This window comes from Scyliorhinus canicula, chromosome 2 (genome assembly GCF_902713615.1).
Source record: "Scyliorhinus canicula chromosome 2, sScyCan1.1, whole genome shotgun sequence".
Classification (NCBI taxonomy): Eukaryota; Metazoa; Chordata; class Chondrichthyes; order Carcharhiniformes; family Scyliorhinidae; genus Scyliorhinus; species Scyliorhinus canicula.
The window spans coordinates 34725565-34751308 of record NC_052147.1 but is presented as its reverse complement, the minus strand read 5'-3'; the positions used below and the strand labels follow the sequence as shown (position 1 = coordinate 34751308).

The 25744-nt window shown below is 46.9% G+C and overlaps 1 protein-coding gene across 9 annotated transcripts in view; it reads left to right on the top strand.

Annotated features, from left to right (window-relative positions):
• The window catches only part of lrrc9 (leucine rich repeat containing 9), a 276603-nt gene extending 251138 nt beyond the window's left edge, over nucleotides 1-25465 (top strand). For 6 of the 9 annotated variants that reach the window (XM_038775862.1, XM_038775851.1, XM_038775870.1 and 3 more), the window contains 2 exons: nucleotides 23273-23447; nucleotides 24472-25465. In XM_038775862.1, the coding sequence (XP_038631790.1) occupies nucleotides 23273-23447; nucleotides 24472-24511 (215 nt within the window). In that variant the 3' untranslated portion in view covers nucleotides 24512-25465. Of the gene's footprint in view, nucleotides 1-23234; nucleotides 23448-24471 lie in introns of those variants that run through there. The other 3 variants (XR_005457782.1, XM_038775878.1, XR_005457781.1) reach the window with 2 other exon arrangements.
• Nucleotides 25466-25744: the final 279 nt, after the last annotated feature.

Here is a 25744-nt window from a genome sequence, read left to right as displayed (position 1 = left end):
AAAAAACTTGAATTGAAGGGAAAAGAGAGAAAAAGGGAGATGAAAAGACTTAAAAAAGAAAGAGAAATGAAAATGCGATAACTTGACCTCCAGATAGAGAAGTTAGCAGAGGAGGAAAGAGAGAAGGAATGAGAAAGGGAATACCATCTTAAAAGGCGAGAATTTTTAAAAAGAGCCTCAGATGCTGGGGAAGGATTGGATGATGGAGGAACTAACCCCAATATAGAGCCCAGTGGGAGATGGTTACTTTTATATATGCCCTTCCAGAATTTGAGGGAAAGGATGTAGAGGCATGCTTCATTTCATTTGAGAATGTAGCTAGGCAAATGAAGTGGCCAAAATAACGTAGGAGCATTCGAACAAGGAGCAGGAGTAGGCCATTCAGCCCCTCAAGCCTGCCCTGTTATTTAATAAGATTATTGCTGATCTGATAGCAAACTCAAATCTACATCCCACCTACCCCCGATAACCTATCATCCCCTTGCTTACCAAGAATCTATCCACCTCTGCCTTAAAAATATTCAAAGACTCTGTTCCAAAGAATGACTACCTTCTGAGTGAAAGAATTTCCCCTAATCTCTGTTTTAATCCCTTATTTTCAAACAGTGACCTCTAGTTCTATATTCTCCTATAAGAGGAAACATTCTTTTCCCACCTTTCCTGTCAAGATCCCTCAAGTTTTACATTTTTCAATGAAGTCATCTTTTACTCTTCTAAACTTCAGAAGATACGAGCCTAGTTTAGCCAACTTTTCCTCATAAGACAACCTGCCCATTCCAGGTACTAGTTTGGTAAACCTTCTCTTAACTGCTTTCAACACATTTACATCCGCCCTTAAATAAGGTGACCAATACTGTACACAGTACTGCAGATGTGGTTTCGCTAGTTCTCTGTATAAATGATGCATATTCTCCCGACTTTTGTATTCAATTTCCCTCGCAATAAATGATGACATTCTATTAGCTTTCCTCATAACTTTCTGTACCTGCATGCTAGCCATTTGCAATCCATGCACTAAGATCCTTGCAATCTTTCACTATTTAGATAACATGCTTCTCTTCTATTCTTCCTGCCAAAATGGACAATTTCCCTACATTATAGTGGGCTAAACAGCTGGCTTGTAATGCAGAACAAGGCCAGCAGCGCGGGTTCAATTCCCATACCGGTCTCCCAAACAGGCGCTGGAATGTGGCGACTAGGGGCTTTTCACAGTAACTTCATTGAAGCCTACTTGTGACAATAAGCGGTTATTATTATTATTCTCCATTTGGCAGACCTTTGCCTACTCACTTACCATATCTATATCTTTTTGTAGCCTTCTAATGACCTTTTTACAACTTACTTTCCTACCTATCTTTGTGTCAACAACAAATTTGGCAACCATCCCTTCAACCATGTCATTTATGTAAATTGTAAACTTTTGAGGTCCCAGCACTGATTCCTATGGCACACTTTGTTCCACATTGCCAACCTGAAAACAGGACATTGCTCCTGCAAGTAGTTGGTGGGCAGAGCTCATGATATTTTTTTCCAACACTTTTGGAAGAGGTTTCTATCCATTATGATGCAGTAAAAAAAAGGCTATTCTTAGTGCATATGAGTTGCTCCCTGAGGCGTACAGGCATAAATTTCAAAACATAAGGAAACCATCTGAATTTATGAGTTAAAGTGAAGTAATTTTGAATGTTGTATATGGGCATTAAAGGTAGAGGCTCGGTTTGAGGCTCTTAGGGAAATAATTCTCCTGGAAGCATCTTAAAATTCACTTCTTCCAGTAGTTGGAACCCATGTCAAAGACCAGAGGGTTACAACAGCTATACAGGCAGCAAAGATGGCAGAAGGTTATGAGCTGGTACTCCGATGCTCTTTTTTCCGTCACCCCACAAACCAAGAAGGATAGAAAGTGTGAGTGTGAAAGGAAGGCAAATAGCCAGGGAAGAGAAGGGACAGCTAGGAATGCCCTGGGAACACATCCTCAGCCTGGAAAAGAAGATGCTGAGGGTGAAGGCCTAATAATTTTCATTATAACCAGGCAGACACCTTGGTGCAGACTGCTGGAGGTTGCATGGGGAATCCATGGGCCTTACAGGGGTACATAAGGACAATTCAGAAAAAAAAAGTCTCATCTGAAAATACAAAGTTGTAGCGTTAACTACAGCTGTGAATCTGAGTGTGAACAATGCTGTACGTTCAGGGAGGTGACTTAAGGTTCATGAGGGCTATAAAGAATTTTTATCAAGAAGAAAGGTGATCCCTTATTCCTCAAATAAGACAGCTAAACCTATAATTATATCAAGGGATGCAGGTGCCAACAAACACCTTTGCTGGGAAACGGCATAACATTTCCACCAGAGAGTGCATTAAATGCCAAGGTTTTAATAAATGGTATTGGCAAGGAGGACATACCCATACTTTTGTATTGGGTACATGTAGAGTGGGATCTAATGTCTAGAATAGTGACAATAGGGGTTATCCAGAAGTTTCTTGTAGATGGAGCTGACTTACTCCTGGGAAATGATTTAGCCAGAGCAAAGATAGTTTCTCCAGTAATAATGGAAAGCCCAAGTGAGGTTAAAGAGATAGAGTAGTTCCTAAAAAGGGTACCAGGAATTTCACTTTCAGGTGTGATTATCCGAGCAATGACTAAGCAAAGTCCATTATCAGAAGTCAAAGTGATGCCACAGACAGATATTTGGTTAACTTAAACTCTCAAGGTTTGGATAATCCGAAAGCGATGTTTCATAAATCTTCTCTAAACGTGGCTCAACAAATTGATCCGGAGTTAAGTAAGGTAGCACAATCAACCCAAACCAAAGCTAATGGATTTCCAGAATGTTATTATGTCAAGAAGGGAATGCTAATGAGGAAGTAAAAATCCCCTCACAGATCTGCAGGCAAAGAGTGGATGGTTGTTCATCAGATATTTGTACCACCCAAATATTGTAACACAATATTACGGATAGCACATGAAATTCCTGTAGCAGGGCAGGTTGGGATACGAAAATCTCAGGTGTGAATAAACCAATATTTTTACTGGCCAGGTCTTCACAACTATGGTACAGTTTTGTGAAATATGCCATATGTGCCAGGTGGAGGGGTAACAACAACCCACAATCAAACCGGTATCCTTAATTCCATACCAGTTTTTGGGGAACCATTTAGTCGGGTATTAGTAGACTGAGTGGAACCATTGCCGAAAACAAAAGTGTGACACCAATAAATGCTTACTATTATGGATATGCAACTCAGTTTCCAGATGCCATCTGTTTGAGAACAATTACAGCTGAGGTCTTGGTCAACAAGTTAACCCAGTTCTTTACTCGATATAGGTTACCGGTGGAGATCTAGTTGGATCAAGGTTCCAATGTTACAACTAAAATTTGTCAAAAAGTAATAAGTAGTTTGGGTATAAAACAGTTAAAATCCACAGACACAGGGAGCTTGAGAAGTACCATAAAACTCTCAAAACAACTGTGAAAGCATATTACCATGAATATGCTTCCTTTTAGTTGCGTCCTGAAATTCACCAAGTGAATCTACCAGTTTTAGTCCTTTTCAAATAAACTTATGGACATGAGATAAGGGGTCCACTGAAATTAATCAAAGATGTTAGGACCGACATGAATGCTGCATGCCAGATTATGTGTCTGTTCCAGGAATGGCTCAAGGGAGCCTACAAAGTGGCTCAAGACATCTTAATACTTCACAAGCAAGAGCCGATAAGCAATCTAAGACCCAAACATTTAAAGCAAGTGTTAATGTTATTGCCTTTACAAGAGGAAGCTCTGAAAGCACAGTTCAGTGATCGCTATACGGCAATTAAAAGGGTTGGTAAAATAAATTATTTGATAGAGACACCCCAGATCATAGGAAATCAATTGGCTGTGTCACATTAATGGGCGGGATTTAGCGACCATGTTAGCCACAGGCACAAATCCCGTAATCACTGATAAATACCAAGAGAGGGCAAAAGCAGGATTTGCACCAGCAAGATTTCAGAAAGTGGCCCCTCTCCCCAAATATTGATTACATTATGATATCATTAGCAGGCTTAACATTTCTTCCACCCTCAACAAATCTTCCCTCCCACCAGCCGTGACATCACGCTGGCACGTGTCACTACTGCTGTTTAGAAACAGGAACGAGGTGCCATGACCTTCAACAGCGAGGAAGGAAGTGAGAATCAGGGATGCCAAGGGAACAAACGTCACTGGGCAGCACCGGGGAGGTTGGAAAAAGAGAAGGTCGGCTGTCGCGCATCAGTGATCTGGTGCCAGGGTGATTGCCATGTAGGCGGGTCAGATGTGTGTCCACCCCGGGGTGGGGTGGTGGGGAGGGGAGGGGAGGGGGGGGGGGGGGGATGGTGGTTAACCTGAGGATGAGCAATCTAATAGGCCTAAGTGTGGAGGGTGACACCTATGAACCCTCTGAATTCTGAGCAGGATGCATATTAGCACTGCTTCTCCCTGAAGGGGAAACTAATTGTGTCCAATTAAGATCTTTAGCTTCATGCAGGTGATACTAATTGGCCCTCAGGAGTTTACCCCTGGCACCATCAGCTCCCCACAGTTTTAAAGACATGGCTGGGATTCAGCTTTAGGTGTCAGGGCTGTCAGCTTGGTGGCTCAGGAATAAGGGGCAAGGGAATTTCATCTCCTGGGTTCCCAATGACTGAAAGTCAGGCTCCTTCAGGTTCTCCCCACCCGTCATTAAATGGCGGACTTCACCGCCACATGTCCATGGCAAGTTGCAATGATTAAACACATTTCCTGCCTGAAAGAACCCCTGGTGGTCTCAAGTTTGAGGGAGGGGAGTGGGCGAGGGCAAATGCAAGGGGCAGCCCTATTCTGAAGATGGAAGGGCACCTGAACTGTGAGCATGTGCTTGCTGCAGGCGATGCTCCTGGCCTGGCTCCTCTCAGGTCAGGATGGTCAATGGATCAGGGGTGTTAATGATCAGCAGCTGCAACATCAACCTCTCTATTCCCTCGCAGGATACCAATCAATTTTGAAATGGAGCCAGTGGAGCTCACAGTCATATTAATTACAGTGCTGGAGGAGGAGAGACTCCAGCAGCAACATGCAGTGGCACTCATGATAGAGCTTCCAGATCAAGACCGAGGACTGAAGGCCAGGATCAAGGGCTGGAGCTCGCACGAGCTGTAGAGGGAGCACGAAGGCGACAAAGACGCTTTAGAATATACCACACTCCGACCTCCTTCATGGAGCTCTTCAACTGCATCTGCTGACAGAAACTCTGGTTCATGAAGGAGACAGTGCAGCACCTCTGCCTGGTGGACTTGGCACCATTTGGCCCTGGAGGTCACGGGTGTACTGTATGCCAGGGCGAGTAAATGCATTCACTTTGACCTAGACCAGACCAGACAGCATGAGAGATCAACGGGGTTCAGGCAGATCGTGGGTCTGCCATAGTTACAGGGGCCAATAGACTGCACCTATGTGGCTCTACATGCCCATGGCACCAGGGAGACCCCTTCACGGGCAGCATGGTGGCACAGTGGTAAGCACTTTTTCCTCACAGTGCCAGGGTCCCGGATTTGATTACTACCTTGGCACTGTCTGTCTTGAGTTTGCATGTTCTCCCCATGTCTGCGTGGCTTTCCTCCAGATGCTTATGTTTTCTCCCACAGACCAAAGATGTGCAGGTTAAGTGGATTGGCCATGCTAAATTACCCTTTAGTGTCCGACGGTTAGGTGTGGTTATGGGGATTAGGGCAGGGGAATGGGCCTGAGTTGGGTACTTTTTCGGAGGGTCTGTGTAGACTCAATGGTCCGAATACCCTCCTTCTGCACTGTAAGGATTCTATGGCATTTGCAAACGGGAAGCGGTTCCACTCCCTAAATGTCCAGCAGATATGCAAGCACCAGATGCGGGTCATGGATGTGTGTGCCCGTTTTCCAGGAACCATACATGATAGCTTCGTTCTTGGCCTGTCCCAGATCCCTGGACTCTTTGAGGGACACCCAAATCTACAGGGACGGTTCCTTGGGGACAAGGGTTGTCCAAACCATTGTGCAGAATTAGTTGGTTAGCCATGCTGAATTGCCCCTTAGTGTTCAAGGGTGTGCAGGTTAGGTGGGGTTACAGGAATGGGGGAGGGGCGTGAGTGGGTTTAGGTCGGGTTGGTGCTGACCAGATGGGCCAAATGGCACCGTTCTGCACTGTAGAAATTCAATAGGGTTATCCCCTCAGGTTGTGGCTAATGTAGAGGCCACAGACTGCAGCGGAAATACTGAAGCACAGTGCGACTTGCTTAGTCATTGAGCGGTTTTAGAGATGCACGTCTGCTGCTTTGACAGGTCCAGTGGAGGCCTGCAGTACAGCCCCAGAGGGTCTCCCACATTGTTGTTTGTTGCGCCCTCCACAACGTTGCTTTGCAGTGGGGTGGAGCTTGCAGATGATGACCTGGAGGAACTGCGTATCCTTGCACAAGGAGGATGTGCAGGAGGGTGCTGAGGAAGAGCCTGCTGTAGAGGCCTAGGATGGAGGTCAGACAGGGGTGAGGATGTGCATGGGCAGGAGGGCTAGAGATGCCTTCCTCGCCTCCCGATTCATGGAGGAGGACTAGTTTGGTGGACAATTTGGTGCCCCCAGGACATCGTCACTCCTCTGCAACCAGGAGGGGGCTGATAACTCACTAATGGGGAGTTTTAAAATGCCTGCTGCCCAGTATATGCAGGAGGGTGATGATGGTTCACAGTGAGGAATGGTCTGTGAAGTTGCTCAGCCGCTGCTTATGTCTGACTCTTGTCTGTTTAATGACAGCACGCTGACTTCCTGGCTCAGGTCTGAGCGAGGTTCAGCGCTACGTTCTTCTGTCCTTGTGCTCTGGAGGGGGAATAGGGCCAAGAGTTTAGGGATTGCTGTATCATGACTGAGTCATGGCACTGTAAATGAAACAGGCGTAATGAGAAGCCCTAAAAATTTGGAAGACATGGAGGCTCAGTGAGAACAAGGGTGTCCCAATGGTGGGACGTGCCATGCTATCAAGAAGAAACGGAAGCTTCTGAGGCCTCTCGATTGTTCAATCACTGGGACGTTAAACTAGTGAGCAGCAATAATATTTAGTACAGTGACATCTCAGAATTGCGCAATTGTCAGTGTTCCCAAGCGTCTAATGCCTCAGGGGACTTGACAGGGTAGATGCTGAGAGATTGTGTGAATGTCCAGGATCAAAGGGCATGATCTCAGAGTAAAGGGTCGCCCATTTAAGACAGATGAGGAGGAATTTCTTCTCTCAGAGGGTAATGAATTTGTGGAATTCTTTACCGCAGAAGGCGATAGAAGCTGGGTCATTAAGTATGTTCAAGACTGAGATAGACAGTTCTTTCAACTGTAAGAGAATCTAGGGTTATGGGGATAAGGTGGGAAAGTGTAGTTGAGAATCATATCAGATCTGTAATGGTCTCATTGAATGGCAAAGCAAACTCAATGAGCCTACTTCTGCTCCTATGTTTCATGATCTAATGTCACCCGTGCCCTCGCAGCGCACTTGAGATTTCTTAACCTTTCGTACTCTCCCACCACATCTAGTTGTTACCACGATGCACATCTGAAGTGCAGACGCCTTCTGTCTTCCATGCCCTGATGCCTGAGGTTCCCGTGGTGGGCGTCCTCTGGAGGACTTTCGGATGGTATTGATGTTGTTGTAGTACCACCCTGTTTTGCATGCTGCACCTGAGGTATGCAGGGGGAATCAGATTGGCTGGGCACTTCCCAGGGTCTCCTGGGTGAAAGGCCCTCTGCTGTACAGCAGCGGATCCTCCTCCCTTCGGATGCTGTGAGCCCTTGGGTCAGTCCATGGGATATAGGGGTAGCGGGAGTGAGATCCAAAAGCTCTGTTGTCCTCCGGCACTGCCTCTCATGAATGCCACCAGTGATTGCACCATGTAGTTGAAGCCTCAGCCAAGGTGCTCCGGCACTGAGTCATGCTCCAGATGTTTCCCGCCATGTAACCAACTTCAGGCCTCAGGCTTTCCACTGTGCCACCACCTTTGCAGTGTTGGTGTCAGTGCCTCACATTGCTGGGACAATCTCCTGCTACAGAGGCTTTGTGATTCCTTCATTCAGCCTTGCAGTTGCAGGAGTATCGCGGACACCCCTTCATGGTATTCCTGGCTCTGCCTTTGCATCTCAAGAAGCTGAGGGATGAACGACTCCAAAGGCACTGGGATCTAGCAGACCTCTGATCGTTCCTGCCTCCGCCTGATTTCATTCAATAGTGATCCAGAAGCCTGCCTGCAATGATCGCCCACCGAGGTGTGTGTCTCTGTGCTGGTGGAGGGTGCAGATGACAGCCATGTCGCATCTTCTGTGTCCTCCTCCGACATCTCCTCTGAGGTTGTGTCCAGGGTTGACAATAGAACCCTGCTGGTGTTTGGACCAGACCTTTTGGGTGATTTTCCTGCAAGGAAAGGGACATGGTATTAACACATTGCTAGGACAAAGGTCTGGGACACACAAAACTCACCTGAGTTTGGGCAACTGGGTGAAGTGCAGAGGCTCCTCACTTTTCTCTCGGGTCCACCTCTCCACACAGGTATGCTCCTGCTCCTCCACTGCAAGTTCCAGGGCTTGCTGCTCAAATGGAGTCAGGACCCTCAGCTCTGCCATTCCGCTGCCCATCTTCACTTGCTCGCGGCGGTTATGAGCAAGCTTATCCTGCAGGGAGACAAATGGGGATGACGTTAGCAGGCCACCTGCCAGATGAGAGGGTGGGATGCCTGGTATGTATAGGCACATGAGCAGGGTTGAATTGTGAGGAAGGGAGTACCAGGGGTATGAGGAAGCTTGTGGGAGGCCAGGTGGTGGAGCCCTGCAAAGAGCAAAGTGGCAGTATGTGGGGTCCAGGTGCCATGGGGAGGGAAGATTGAAAGAAGGAGTGGTGAGAAGAGAAAAGAACCACCTATTCTGGAAGAAAGGAGTAGGTTGTTCATTTTTTTTCAGCATTGCACCCCTGTCCTCTTGTAGAGGGTGTTGGCACTCATCAGTGTAGGCACCATATCCCATGCAGGGTTAGTGACCTTGCTGGATTGTCTCCTACTAGCCTGAGAGTAGATAGTTGCACTTCTCTCCTCCACAGCATCCAACATTCTTGTGAGGGCCCCCTCAGTAAATCCTGGAGCTGGCTTCTTGGCTACCATCCTTTTGGCTTGACTGTGAGAAAGTGCTGTGGAGCTGTTTAAATGCAGAGCCCCCTTGATTGAACTGCTCAGGTGACCCCCAGGGCAGGTAAATCAGACAGTTTGCGCCATTGGCCCAGCATTTTTTCCAGACTGCCTAAAACTTGCAGTCCATATTATGCCGCTGGGGCCAGTGGGATCTGCGCCGGTTTTCATGCTGAAAGTGACAGTCAAATTTTGGGGAAATTCCACCCAAGTTGTTAAAGCAATACCATCGTAGGGAGGAATATACAAAGGAGCAGGTATGCCAGTTAGTAAGGACAGTGGAGGAAGAACGAGACAGTGAGTGAGGCAGAAAGTGACTCAAGACAATTGAACAATTGAGACACCCGAGCACCAGCCAGACCCATCCAGGCCAGTTGCCCCAGAAAGCGACTGCTAAAGGCGACCCCGGTTGCAACGGGAATCATAGCAGACCACCTCCGCTCCTGATGTACTGTCTGGGGATCCACCGAGACGTGACTTAGAGCCCGTAAGGCCAGAAAATTAGACACCAGTTAAGTTGGCTTAAGTGCAGGGCACTGCTCGATTACACCCCTGATTGTAGTTGTAGCTTCCCGTTGGTCTGTGGCCTCAGAATAGGAGTCATCAGCCATGACCACAGCGAATAACCCATGTCGTCCAGGAGTCACCCCCTCAGCCAGGGGTGCACCCCAAAGAGACTGGGAATCGTCGAGTCTGCCAGGATGAAGGTGTAATGCACACTGTCCAGGTATAGGGCGCAGACGTGCATGATGCGCATCTGATGGTCACACACCAGCTGCACGTTCATTGAGTGGAACCTCTTTCAGTTTGTGTAGAGTGGCCTTTCATCTGCAAGTGCTCGTAGGGTGACATGCATCCCGTTGATCACCCCCTGGATCCAGGGCATTGATGGCGCTGTCGAGGTACCGGAGAATTGTGATTTGGCATGAAACCGGTGCCGGCCACGATTTTGGCGTCAAAATCAATTCTCCGGAAATCACATTTCCCAATTCTGGTGTCAGCCGACGGAGAATTCCGCGGCATATTTTCATACTTAGAGATAGGACAACAACAAGATCTAATGAAGTTGCTAACAGATTTTTTATGAATTTTAGGGTTGAACAAGAGTGTACAACTTTAGCCGTACATGATGTCAATGTTGGGAAACTGTTATAACCCACACGGGACCTACGGGTTGAAACAATTAATTTCCCCAATAGCCACGTTGAGTATGAATTCCCCCCCCCCCCCCCCCCCCCCCCCTCCGAGGGGCGGGGAGCCCATGACCACTCTTAATAGCCTTATGGAATAAAAGTCGGCCATGGCTTGGAACCAACATCTCAGACCCAGCATGTACATATTATTATTTTGCAGTAAAACTAGTTTCTCTTTATCCACTCACCTCCAACTCGTCTGCGGTCACTAAAATGGCGACGAGAATAAAAGTGGCGCTACAGTCAATGCGACTGACCATGCTTAATGAACACCTACCTGCTCTGCACTGCAAGAGTACGGTTGGAATTTTCTTTCCACAATTTGGAAGGCTGGACGCGCTCAGTATGAGCATCGAGGTTTGGACTCAGTGTGCTGAACGTATGCATTATTTTTTTCCAGAAAATCATATGTCAGCACAACTGGTGAAAACCAACAGACGGTAATCCTTTTAACGACCTGTGGGGCCCACACTATGGCTTGGTAAAAAACCTGACATACCCCGGAGACCCATGTCCTTCGAAGAGCTGGTGATTGTGGTAGCACAGCGTTATAACCCCGGCCATCAGTCATTGTGCAAAGATACCATTTTAACGCAGTTGTGAGTTCCCCAGGAAAGTCTGTGACTGAGTTTCTAACATGGTCGAGTAAACTAGCCAAGTTTTGTGAGTATGGCAATTCACTGATGCTACAGGACCAACTGGTCTGTGGCGTCAATAATATGGCGACCTAAAAACAGTTGGTGACCGAGCCACCTTTGGACCTTCAACAGATTGTGCAAATTTTGCTCCTGAGGGAAAGCGCAGTAAAGAGGGTGTAGGAACTCCAGGATATGGAGCTGAACACTGTAGGGCGCGCCCCCTCCCGGCGAGCGGCACACCCCGGAATGGAACCCCTTCCTGGTCTGAATACCGTAGAGGCCTGATCCATTGATCTAGGAGCAGGGCAACCAGATGGGACACTTCCCCCGAGTTAGTCGAAGGGTAGCCCAGGCGATATGGGACATGCAGATGCAGGAACCGCAGGGAATGCAAATTCCAAAGTAGCCAGAAACCCCGCTGCCCCAACAGTTGCAGGCGGCAACCCAGAGCCCATACCTTTCACATTGACCGACAAGATGAGGAATGCATTCAATGAAATTGCATCGCGGCACCCAGAGTGGCCCGCATCAGGATTACCGTGCGAGTCAATGGTCGCCCTTTAGAGATGGAACTAGATGCAGGTGCCGCTGTTTTGGTCATTGGACGGCAGACATTTGATAGCATTAAAAACTGGGATACAACAACTGAATCTGCAGGACACAGAGGCAAGGTTGGCAACATATACAGGTAAGCCATTTGCCATTGAGGGGCTTATGATAACCCCATTGATTTACAGGCAACAGTCAATAAGACTCCCACTGATTGTAGTAAAGGGTCACGGCCCCAGCCTATTAGACAGCAAATAGTTGCAGCACCTCCTCCTGGAGTGGCAACAAAGTTTTCAGATGGGGACCTCTACGAGTTGCTGAGGAAGTATCCCAAGGTTTTCCAGCCAGGATTAGGAAAAATTAAGGGGGCCATAGCAAAGGTACAGGTAATCTGGACACACAACCAAAATATTTTGTAGTTCGCCTGGTTCCTTCTGCACTATTGAAAAAAGCCAATGCTGAATTGAGCCGGCTTGAGGACCTTGGGATTATCAGGCAGGCACGGTTCACCGATCGGGTGCAGGCAGTGATTTCCGTGCTTAAACCAGACAAAACAGTTAGGTTCTGTGGTGACTACAAGCTGACCGTGGATAGGGCTTCTAGACTGGACAGATACCTGATGCCACGCATCGAGGATTTATATGCAAAACGGGCTGGTGGTCATTCATTCACGAAACCTGACATGAGCCATGCATATCTACAGCTCAAACTGGACCTCTCAGCACAGCAATATGTCACTATCAATGTCTACAGAGGCTTTTAGGAATATACCAGGCTGCCCTTTGGAGTATCGTCAGCTTGTGCAATTTTCCAGAGAGTCGTGAAGAATATATTGCAAGGATTGCCACGTGTGGCAGTTTATCTTGACGCTGTTTTGTCACTGTGGCGTCAGAACTGGAATACAAGCAATTTGGATGCGGTTCTCCATCCGGGGCGGGTGTTCGTCTAAAAAGGAAGAAGTGTGTGTTCCATGCAAAGGAGGTAGTTTATCTGGGCTTCCGGGTAGACCAGGAAGGACTGCACCCTGTCGTGGAGAAAGTGAGGGCTAATAACAAGCTCCTACATTGGAGAATACGACTGAATTGCGCTCCTTCCCAGGATTCCCTACTATGGGAAGTTCATCCTGGTCTTGCAACTAGGTTGGCCTACCTGAAACTCGTACTAAAAAAAAAATCAGGAAGGCAGGCAGGGGGTTTGGGTCTCCCGAACCTGATGTACTACCACTGGGCGGCGAATGTGGAGAAGGTGCGGAGCTGGGTTAGAGGGGTTGATTCCCAGTGGGTCAGAATGGAGGAGAGTTTGTGCAGGGGGTCGGGACTGAAAGCACTAGCAACAGCGCCGCTCCCGATAGCTCCGGGGAAATACAGTACTCAGGGAGTCCGGTAATAGTAGCTTCATTGAAAATCTGGAGCAGTTTCGCCAACACTTCGGGTTGGGGGCAGGGTCAAGGGAAAAGCCGATTCGGGGGAACCACACTTTTGAGCTAGGGAAGTGGGATGGAAGTTTTCGGAAATGGGAAGAGAAGGGGATTTAGACGCTAAAAGATTTGTTTCTTAGGGGTTGGTTTGCAGGATTGAGGGAGCTGGAAGCGAAGTATGGGTTGGAGCAGGGAGAAATGTTTAGATACATGCAGGTTCGGGATTTTGCCAGGAAGGAGATACAAAGCTTCCCGGAGGGACCGGCCTCCACATTGCTGGAGGAGGTGCTGACAACAAGGGGACTGGAGAAGGGGGTAGTGTCAGCGGTGTATGGAGCTTTTTTGGAAGAGGATAAGGCACCACTGGAAGGGATCAAAGCAAAGTGGGAGAGGTTCTAGAGGAGGGGGTCTGGTGTGAGGTGCTCCGGAGAGTAAATGCCTCCACCTCATGTGCGAGGTTGGGGTTGATACAGCTGAAGGTGGTATACAGAGCCACCTCACTAGGGTGAGGATGAGCCGATTCTTTGAAGGAGTAGAAAATGTGTGTGAGCGTTGCGGGGGGAACCCCGCGAATCACATTCATATGTTTTTGTCCTGTCCAAAACTAGAGGATTACTGGAAGGAGATGTTTAGGGTAATTTCCAAGGTGGTGCACGTGAAACTGGACCCGGGTCACCGGGAGGCCATATTCGGGGTGTCGGACAGCCAGGGTTGGAAACGGGTGCGGAGGCAGATATCGTAGCCTTCGCCTCGTTGATCGCCCGAAGGCGGATCCTGCTGGGATGGAGAGCGGCCTCTCCACTCTGTGCCCTGGCATGGCGGGGGGACCTGTTGGAATACTTGACCCTTGAGAAGGTTGAGTTTGAACTGAGGGGAAGCTCGGAGGGGTTCTACAAGTCATGGGCATTATTCATTATGCACTTCCAAGAACTGGATAACATCGAACATTAGTTGGGGGGGGGGGGGGTGGGTGGGTGGGAGGGTTGAGTGGAGGGGGGCTGTGTATATTAAGGATGACTATGGGTAATCCCTGATTCCTTTTTGTCATTTGTTTATGTAAACATGCGGGCTGATGTTTGGGGGTTCCTGGGAGGATAGGATTGTTTTTATTGTTATGGGGATTGACATATCTGTTGCTGATTCGGGAGAAACTGTGAAAAAGGAGAATAAAAATATTTAAATAAAAATAAATCAGGAGAGTGCGTGGAGAGCAAAACAGGAAGAAATGTTTTTTAAAGTCAAAAAGCAGTTGACCTCATCAGGCTTGCTGAAGCATTACGACCCTGCCAAACCACCTCGTAGTCACATGTGACTTTGCCATCCAGCATTGCCGCCATTTTATCCCATTGCTTGGACGATGGCGGAGAGAGGCCAGTTGTGTTTGCCTCCTGGAGGTTGGCAGCGCAGAGTGCAACTGTGCACAGATTGAGAAAGAAAGGATGGCCGTCGTATTCACAATAAATAAATTCACCAATACTTTTTTTTAAATTTAGAGTACCCAATCATTTCTTTTCCAAATTAAGGGGCAACTTAGCGTGGCCAATCCACCTACCCTGCCTATCTTTGGGTTGTGGGGGGTGAAACCCATGCAGAATGTGCAAACTCCACACAGTCAGTGATCGAGAGCTGGGATCAAACCCAGGTCCTCAGCACCATAGGCAGCAGTGCTAACCACTACGCAACCGTGCAGCCTATAAATTCACCAATACATGTTCGATTGTCCATTCACAATCCTTACAGACCACAAGCTGCTGTTCTACCTTTTTAAAGAGAACAAAGAAGTCCTGCCCATCACGTCCTCAAGAATACAGAGATAAGCTCTTTTAATGCCGGCGTATGTATATTTGTTTGCACCTCGACCATGTACCTGAATCGTGAATGCGTTAAGCAGACTGCCATTGCTGCAGCACCCTCCGTCTCCTCCTAGGTCTGATGAAGTAGAAGCCATGCTGCATTTTATGGACACGATGCCGGCTACAGCTTCCCAGATACAGGAGTGGACTAAGATGGCTCCTATACTGTCCAAAGTCTGCCACGATAATGCTGTACGGTGGCCAGCATCGGAAGCTATCCAATGAGTTACGGGCTTTTCCCCTGGTCAGCATCCCCGAATCTTGGAGCTGGTCTCCTTGGCACCCTTGTTTTGAGCTGGCTGGGGTTGGTTACGCAAGTGCAGCTTAAGAGCTGCTCAACCTTGTTAGCCAGGGGCTGGTGAGCGCAGTGTACTGCACCGCTGGTGCCGGCAAATCAGCCTTCCTTTGCTACGAGAAGCCTGTGAGGCCTCGTTAAGTGGACCAATTAACGTTAAATTGCATTGCTGGCATCACTGGGCCCAGTGCCGGGAAGCTCGCGGCAATTCCCGCTCGCTACCACCTTTAGAAACCTTTCCGGACAATCACGCCCAATATCTCTAGCTTGTTCAAGGTAGTTGTCAGCATCCTTTCAATAAATCTATCTTTGCAGGGAACATGAGACTGTGGTCCCTGTCAATAGTCTCCTAAACAAAGGATGATGAGTGTCACTGAGGCCAACACTGCTAAGGTGGCGACCGCAGTGGAGAGCCTGGTGCACGATGTCGGCACCATTAGCGAAGGTGTCCAAGGCATCGCGCAGCTGGTGACAACCATAGCCGAGGGTCCCGACAGAATATCTGCCTCGCTGCGGAATGTCACCCAGTACCAGGCTGACCTTGATGAGGTTCTGAGCGACATGTCCCGTTCTCAGATGGGCATGGCCGAGGCACTGTGGAGCATTTCCCACTCATAAGTGGGCATTGCCGAGGCACTGCAGAGCATGTCCCAGTCACTGAGGAACATTGCCGAGGGCGTTGACACAATGGTGCGGACCATGGGGAACCACCAAGGCTGGCAGAGCCAGATGACGCAAGGAAAGCCGGGCCTCAAACCTCATGCCCCTTTGTCCCATGTTGAACTCCAGGGCCCTATGGGCACCGACCCGGAGGAGGGAGCGCCGAATGACAACCTGGACTTGTCACATAGAGTGGCGACGTTGGCCACCAGCTCCCCCAAGTTCTAGCCCTGTAATGAGGCTGCGTTTCGAAGTCAGCACACGGGTCTCCGGCCCCAGAGGACGCTCACCAGGAACATTGATGGCCACGGAACGAGATAGGCGGCTGGCAGCCTCCACCTCAGATGTGCATCCTGGGGAAACACCTCGACGTAGTGGTAGAGCTAAGAGGGCCAAGCACGACGAGGATTACTGAGAGCACCGGGGGAGGGGTAGGGAGGGGAGTAGGGGGTTGGAAGCAGGGGTGGCACCATTGGGATTGGGGTAATTAAACCCTTTTTGCACAACCATCATGATGCCCATCACTTCCGTAATGCGGGCTGGCCTCCAGACCCTTTGCTCATCTCTCCAGGCATCTCCTACCTCCCCTTGGCACTCACCCACCCTCTGGCCGTGGTCATGTCCCTGGAGCTGTGTCTAAACCCTTTGGTGTTCGGATGTTGAGTGTGTGGTCTTGCCTCCCGCAGTGTTCAAGCACGGTGTCCAGCTATCAAGGTGTGATTGGGATGCTAGGCAATGCCTCTCAAATTCTACATGGCCCGCCCACCAATGGGAATCCACTTGGCACGTGTCAAGTGCTCACTTAACCACGATTACCAATTCCCGAGCCTTCAGCCACGCTGGCCTGAGCAATCGGTGGGGGTTATGGGTGGTCGTTGGGGCAGACAGGGACAAGGGTTGCCCCTGGAATGGGTACACCTGATCCAGGGGTTGGCATGGTGGTGTCGTGAGCAGTCCCCCCCCCCCCCCCCCCCCCCCCCGGGTTGTCTCTTCCCCCGCGCGCCCCCCCTCTCACAGCGGGCCTCCCCTGCAGAGGGTCCCCCACTCCCAGCTGAGGGCCCCCAGCCCCAGCCAGGCGTTCCTCACCCCCCGACTGAGCACTGAGATGACAAGCCCAGCACCCATGGGCTCATTGCCTATGAACAAAGATGGTTACTCACCTCCTCGGCACCCCACAGAAGCCCTTCCGGCAGGTTCACATTTTTTAAAAGGAGTATTAATCGGAGCCAGCGTGAGCACTTGCTGGGGAGGCCGCTGAATGGCAGGAGGCCGTTGGATATGTCGTAGCTCCAGTTAATTGTTTGGAAATTGGGCTGAAGTGGTGATAATTGGTTTCTCGCCACGCTACAGCGAGATCCCAATTTCACCTACGGGAGCCGGCCGATTGCATCGCAAACTGTTTGACATCTGGCACGGATCCCATTTTTGGCCCCTCCCACTATTCACCAGTGTCATTTTGCTTGAGCGAGAGCGTAACGAGGCCGGAGAATTGCGCCCATCGGTTTTTCTCACACCAAATGGACTATACCAATGCTGAGTAATGTCATTCGGACAAAATAATGCTGCAGCCACATTCTAAAGACTAATGAATCAAGTTATAACCAGTGTTCCTAAATGTGTGATTTACGTGGATGGGTGGCACAGTGGTTAGCACTGTTGCTTCACAGCGCCAGGGACCCGGCTTGGGTCACTGTCCATGCGGAGTCTGCACCTTCTCCCCGTGTCTGCGTGGGTTTCCTCCGGGTGCTCCGGTTTCCTCCCACAAGTCCCGAAAGACCTGCTTGTTAGGTAAACTGACATTCTGAATTCTCGCTCTGTGTCGCCCGATTGCTGTGAAGGATGATATGTTGCCAATGTGTTGTTAAAATTGTAATTTTCGTACAATTATCTGAAAACCAAGAATATCAGTGAAAGCTGTCTGGGTTCTGTACAAGGAGTGAAGAAAATAGGTGAGTGCACAATGTTGTATCTATGTTCTATGTTCTATGCTTTCCTGTACACTTTGCATTTGAAAATGGTGTTTCATTCCTTGAGGGTGGAGACATGTTAGGAATCCGCGCAGAAAATGTGAACCTGCGTTGGCTGCGCACGGGATCGTGGATGCAGATGGAAAATCTGGAGAGAATGGGAAATGTGAGGCTGGATTCTCCGCAGCCCTGCACCAAAATCGTGTTTGGCCGGGGGGCGGAGAATTGACGTTCTGGTTCCTGACACTGCTTGATTAGGGATAGTCAGCATGGATTTGTGAGGGGTAGGTCTTTGAGGAGGTGACCAAGCACATGGATGAAGGTAAAGCAGTGGATGTAGTGTACATGGATTTTAGTAAGGCATTTGATAAGGTTCCCCATGGTAGGCTTATGCAGAAAGTAAGAAGGCACGGGATAGTGGGAAATTTGGCCAGTTGGATAATGAACTGGCTAACCGATAGAAGTCAGAGAGTGGTGGTGGATGGCAAATATTCAGCCTGGAGCCCAGTTACCAGTGGCATAACGCAGGGATCAGTTCTGGGACCGCTGCTGTTTGTGATTTACATTAATTACTTGGATGAAGGAGTTGAAGGGTGGGTCAGTAAATTTGCAGGCGATGCAAAGATTGGAGGAGTTGTGGATAGTGAGGAGGGCTGTTGTCGGCTGCAAAGAGACATAGATAGGATGCAGAGTTGGGCTGAGAGGTGGCAGATGGAGTTTAACCCTGAAAAGTGTGAGGTTGTCTATTTTGGAAGGACAAATATGAATGTGGAATACAGGGTTAACTGTAGGTTTCTTGGCAATGTGGAGGAGCAGAGAGATCTTGGGGTCTATGTTCATCGATCTTTGAAAGTTGCCACTCAAATGGATAGAGCTGTGAAGAAGGCCTATGGTGTGCTAGCGTTCATTAGCAGAGGGATTGAATTTAAGAGCCATGATGTGATGATGCAGCTGTACAAAACCTTGGTCAGGCCACATTTAGAGTAATGTGTGCAGTTCTGGTGGCCTTACTTTAGGAAGGATGTGGAAGCTTTGGAAAAAGTGCAAAGGAGATTTACCAGGATGTTGCCTGGAATGGAGAGTAGGTTTTATGAGGAAAGGTTGAGGGTGCTAGGCCTTTTCTCATTAGAATGGAGAAGGATGAGGTGAGACTTGATAGAGGTTTATAAGATGATCAGGGGAATAGATAGAGTAGACAGTCAGAGACTTGTTCCCCGGGTAGAACAAACCATTACAATGAGACATAAATTTAAGGTGAATGGTGGAAGATATAGGGGGAATGTCAGAGGTAGGTTCTTTACCCAGAGAGTAGTGGGTGCATTGAATGCACTGCCTGTGGAAGTAGTTGAGTCGGAAACATTAGGGACCTTCAAGCGGCTATTGGATAGGTACATGGATTACAGTAGAAAGATGGGGTGTAGATTAATTTGTTCTTAATCTCGGACAAAAGTTTGGCACAACATCGTGGGCCGAAGAGCCTGTTCTGTGCTGTATTTTCTATGTTTTTCATAGTTTTTTGATCACGACCGGCGCCACTCCGGAGAATCGCTCGTCCGTCAATCACGGCTGGGGGGCCATTGACAGAGGCCCTCCCAACGATACTCCAATCTCAACCGGCCGATTTCCGGATGGGGTGGTTCTAACCACGTATAGCCAGTCGGGACTCTCGTGTGGCAGTTGCGGACTCAGTCCACGGCCGCCTGGTGGGGGCGGGGGAGGATCCACAGGGGAGCAATCAGGCCAGTGCGATGCAGGGGCACGGGGTTGATCAGGGGATCTTGTTTCTTGGTGATGGTCCGCGGTCTGGGTCCGCCACAGCGCTCGGCACAGCCGCTGGAGGCCGTCGCTGTGCACATGCGCGGCCTCCGACCCAGAAGTGCGGGGGCCCGTGTCTGCAGCCAAAGCTGCGTGAAGCTCCCCAGGTCCCTGCTAGCTCCCTGCAGATAAGTAAATAGCTCTTTATTTTTTGCAGGAAACTGGGGCGTGAATTGCCAGCGATTTTACGCCGACGTGCAGACATAGCCCCATTTTTGGAGAATCCAGCCTGTGATTCTCTCCCGCGTGATCACAGTGACATGGACAAACCCTCATTAAATGTTTTGAATAATTACCCAGCCCCCCACCACATGATCTCCCCTCACTGAATAGTCAAACTTCGCTGGCTTGACATCACGCCAGCTAGGTTTACAACAGCTATTCGAGGACATGAACCAATCAGGGGAACTCCCCAGGGGTATAATGGTGAGTATAGACTCCGTGGGGGGGTGGGGGGGGGGAGTAGGGACGTGCCCAGGCAATGACCCGCCACCACTCCATAACACCAGTTGGCACAACCAGGTTGGCACAGTGCCACCAACCTTTTGCCGGGTTGAGCCCACTGGGGAGCCACATGTGTGGGTTCCCTTTATGTGCAAGGTGATTGAGGAGGGAATTTGCAGCCACAGCGGGGGAGTAGGCAATGAGGGAGAAACTTGCATGCATGGGAGGTAGCGGGCAGTGAGGTAGGGAATGTCGATAATACTTCCGCGAGGTGGGGGAAGAGCCGATGATTGTTTCGGGGCAGCGGCGGCGATATGTCCATGGTGAGGGGTTGCCGTTCACCTTCAGTTCTTATTTTTTTAATTTCGAGTATGATGGAACCATCAATTCACTAGACACGTGCTTTAAGATATGAACAGTGGTTTTAATCTACTTACAACAGAGCCAGCCTGTTCCACGTTGAACTCTTGATGAACTGAACGACTGGCTCTGAGCATTGGTATTTATACAGCAGTCCAGGGGGAGGAGTCGTGGGCGGAGCCAAGGGTGGAGCCCTGTACAAACTCCAAAGCATTCCCAGCGCTACTCCCCCTAGTGGTTGGGCAACGCAACTGCGATTACAAATGCATGGTCCCATGTATATACAATACAGTGTGAATTACGGAGTTACATTCACCACAGAGTACCCATTAATTTTATTTCCAATGAAGGGGCAATTTAGTGTGGCCAATCCATCGCCCCTGCACACCTTTGGGTTGTGGGGGTAAAACCCACGCAGACATAGGGAGAATGTGCAAACTCCACACAGAGACCTGCCCAACCAGGATTGAACCTGGGTCCTCAGTGGCGTAGACAGCAGTGCTAACCAATGCACCACCGTGCCGTCCACTCATCTTCAGTTCTGATCGGGGAACCATCTTTAAAAATAGCGCCGTGTGTGCCGGCTCTCTCAGGCCCTGCCCTGTCAGTCAGATGGTGTAAACTTTGCCCACTGATTATCTTTTACTCAGAGGCTCAGGATCTGGAATGAAAACTGTTCTGTGTGGCTGGAGAGCTGCACACCTGTTTTCTGTCTGAGCCTGACATTTTGAAAAATTATGGTAAGACTCTACCCCATATCTCCTGGAACTATATGCTTTTTAAAGAAATTGGAAGGACATTGAATTATTTGGCACGCTCCTAAGTTTGTTTTTTAAAAGGTTACAAGTTCACTTTGGTCTGTGACCAAGCTGCTTTTTCCAAGAATTACTTAAGCTAAATGGCCAGCAAAGACACCTGGAATAACAAGAGTTATTTTGTTTACTTGAGTTTTAATTGCAAAGTTGTGGGTTCCTGTAGATTGGCTGAACTTTTTTTTAAAACTCTGTGTGCGGCTTGAGAGCAAACTGTGAAGAGAGATTGTGTCTCTCTTCTGGCCTGGGGGAAGTTTGGCTGAACTTGATGGTAAGACACAACTTGTTTTAAAAATACATTTTGTTTCATAATGAATCAATTATTCTGAGTTTATTGAAAGCAGCCTGATTAAAGTCTCTTTTATTCTGGTCTAGCAGTAGAGGAGACAGCCAATTAACCAATTTAGTGAGCGAATTGAACATTACCTTACTGTGCGACCGATGGAGTAGTGGCGCTAGAGAGAAACTGTACACTTTTCCCATCCCAGTCATAACAGTTTTATTTAAGAACCTTGCTGCCTGAAAGTCTGGAATGTGATTAAAAGCTTCGAAGTCTTCTGAATTTGTTTGTATGTATACATTTTTAATGTGATTTTCAACCCCTGAAGTAAAAGTGATGGGTTAAAAGGGGGTTGGAGGGTTCAGTAGTTTGGAAACAAAACAAAAAGTGGAAACAGCGTTATTGTTGCTTAACAACAGAGATCCAGGAACACAGAAACAGGAGATAAGAGTTGAGAGAGGGGGTGTTCCAAGAGTTTGGTGTGTGCCAGAGAGAGAGGACAGTCATTTTGAATTCACTGAGAAGATAAACTATAAGGTAATTGGAGGAAATAGTTAACTGAATAATCAGTTACAGGACACAGTCGGTTTTGCAGGGGTGGGACTGGAAGACCGAGTTTAGGGAACTCATTCTGTTTGCTCTGTAGTTGAGGAAACAATGAATTTGGAATGCAGTGTTTGGTGTCTCAGGGAGAAATACGAGGTGCGGGAGAAGCAACAAGTGAAAACTCAGATATTCACTGGAAGAAAACTGTTTGCAACTGTGCCAGTCCTAAGTGTCAAGCTGGCAGTAACTTTTCATTAGTTTATGTATCTGTGAAGATATTGCTGGGGTTAAAGAATAGTGAAAGAGGTGATCCTAAGGGGGGCTGCTGCATGATCAGCAAAGGACAGCTCCCAAAGAGTGATGCTCCTCTTCCTTCCCTCCTCTGAAATTTAAAAATATCGGGCTTCCACTCCTGTCCTGCTGCCCACACCAAACATTTTACTGTGTGGGCAGTGTATCATCAGGGTCAATTGGCTTGATAACAAGTCATTGTTATAACAATAGTTTAATTATTAATTTAAATGTGACAGAGAGGCTGCCGATTTCAATGCAGGCCCACACCCCTGTATTATGAGAGGGAAAGGTCAGGGATCCGCGGGAAGGTGATGGGATGTACATGCACCCTATTTTACATGCCCCCCCCCCTCGCAGGAAACACATCCACCGGAAGCAGCATGTAAAATTCAGCCCTCTGTGTCCACGAGCCTGAACTGTTTTTGGCAACAATTGCAAGCTATTTTTAAAAAAATTTAGCCTGAATGCATTATGAATTTAAACAGAAAATTCCAACAATGTATACTCAGTACCTATAAAATAATAAAACATCCCTTGGGGCCCATTTATTTATGCATATATATTTATAAAATATATATTAGAATTGGGTGGCTAGGACTTACCAAATGTATTGAATGACTAGCTAATTCTCATTTAGTATAGTTTGGGGTGGAAAACTGGAGAAATGGTGGAAAACTGCAGAAATGCTTTCTGCACAGGAAAGGTTCGTGACCCAATTTTACAATAATGAAGTATGGAAACCAGCATACATTTTCTGGGCGTACACATTGTGAAATCAAATAACAGTGAGAAAAAATGATGACGATGATGGTTACCATCGGAACAAATTTGATAACGAAGCATGTTATGTGAAGTATTTGAAGATACAAAATTCAGACTTACAAACCTTCGATATCTTACTTAAAGTAATTTACATTGAACAGATGTCAACTTTTTTACAATCGTGTAAACAATGTTGCAGATAAGAAGCACAAGCATTTGGGAGGGAACCTATCTAATCCTCGCAGCTTCCAACCAGACATTATTTGTAGACAGATGAGAAGTGGTGGAACCTATCAACCTTCTTTTATGCAGCAGCAGAGGGATAGTTCCCGCAATATGCGAACGTTAATGCAAATCCATGATCAAGAAAGCAGGTATGCTGTTAATTTTTGTTTGAATTTTATATTTACAATTGCTTCATAATTAATGTATTTTATAGGATACAGGTTCCACATTTCTATTCTGTAAATTGACATTGTCCTGTCCACCAGAGCCCTCTTAGCAGTCTGAGGCTTTGCTCTGTGTATCCAGTAATTAAGTATCAGCAGAATAATTAAATGTAAATGCATTGAAAAATGTCAGCATGGTGGTGCAGTGGTTAGTACTGCTGCCTCACGGCATTGAGGACCCAGGTTCGATCCCAGCCCCAGGTCATTGTCCGTGTGGGGTTTGCGCATGCTCCCCGTGTCTGTGTGGGTCTCACCCCCACAACCCAAAGATGTGCAGTGTAGGTGGATTGGCCATGTTAAATTGCTCCTTAATTCGAAAAAAATTGGCTAATCTAAAAAAAAATTTAAAATAAAAATGTCGTTGAATTGCCATTCAGTGCACCTTAGAAAAAAAACAATAGGTATCAACAAAAGTCTGAGAAGCAATTAATTCTTAATTTGAAATGTTGAGCACTTTTCATTTGAATAATAAACGTCTTTCAAATAGAAAAAAAGATTGCTTTATTTTCTAAATTAATAGCATTATTAAAATGAGATACAGAAATTGCACTTCCAATTGCAAAAGCCACATCAATATTTTTGTCTTCTTGCAGAATAACATCTAGTAAAAGTTGTATGTCAATATTTTCACTTCAGCAAAATGGTTCTTCTTGGATTTTGCATTCATATAGTAGCTTTTTGCTTTTGAGTATTGGATTTTGGCTATGTAGAAAAACATTTAAAAGTTTTTTTTAAATTCGACATGAAATGATAATGTAAGTGGAATGCATACATATAATTGAAAACCATTATTATATTATTACTCTTGTTAATAACAATTGGTGAATAACAGAATTGTGTGATAAATGTTCCAAGCAAAGTACAATATATGTATGTTTACATAATATAAAATTAATTATTTTAAGTTGTGAAAAATAAAACTGAGTGCTGATGGAAAGATTTCTTCCAGGGTACACAACAGTAGTGCTTCGAAGCCATCTCAAATGTGACAAAGTTGGAGGGAAAGCGATACGGGCATCTAAATATTCCTTTTTGAAGAGGGAGATGAATAACTGCAGACACCATTTGTACGTGGTTTATGAAATATCTACTCAGGAATTTTCTTTCAAAATGCATTTTACCTTTCTAGAGATTAGTTATTTTCTCCTTCAAAAATATATTGTACTATTTTGTAAACAGTTCATAAACTTATTTAAAATGTGGTAGTTGGTTTATTTATTCATGCATTATTTGTCAGTTGCTTTTATCATTCAGGTATGCTGAATTTAACATTTTGGATGAGTTGACTATTATGTATTGTCCAAGTGAAAAGGATTTGCATTAAAAAAACATACCATGACCCCCCTCCCAGATGTATAGGTATTTTAAATGAATGTATTTATCATGCCAGTATCACCGCAAAAAATAAATGCCATCTAGTGTGTGCATTGGAACATTTATTAACGAGACCTGGCTATTGAATGATAGTTTTTGACAATTTAGCTGACATAACTTTCATCCTTGAAGAAAAACGTGATTGCACTTTACAAGGAAAATGCAAGTACTTCATTGACTTTTATAATTCAGTCTAGAATTAAAATGCAGTCGAATCACATCACGTTTTATTATGAGCAATGATAACTCATGCTGAGCCAATACCACAGAATTTTGTGCAAAATACACAATTAAAACTATTTTAGTTGACTGTAAACATTTTGAATCATGATGAAAATTTAGGCAAATATAAAATGCATTATTTTTGTTAGTTACTATATGTATAGATAACTAAGGTTTGTGTTGAATTAGCTTACAGTTCTGTATTCTTGCTCACACTGAGGAATCACTAACCAATAATTGACATTGCCCAGTGTAGTCTATTGCATAATTTACTTGCATTCTCAACTGTAATATTTAAAATGCCCTGCAAATGAAATCCTGTTTTAATAAAGGTGTACAGAGATGAATTTAGTGTTGCTTCTTAAAATTATAGTTTACAGTAAGCTTTTAATTTTGTATGTTGTCAAGTATGCCTTGACTATGTTAAAAATCTGGATCCATATTTCTCCAGAATATTGCAAAAACCTATTTGTAAATACTATGGGCTGGATTCTCTGCCGGCGGGATGCTTCGTTTTGCCGGCTGCCTGGGGGTTTCCCAACGGTGCAGGGCTGCCCCACAATGGGAAACCCCATTGACCGGCCGGTGTAACGGAGCATTCCGGCGGCGGGGTGAAACGAAAATGT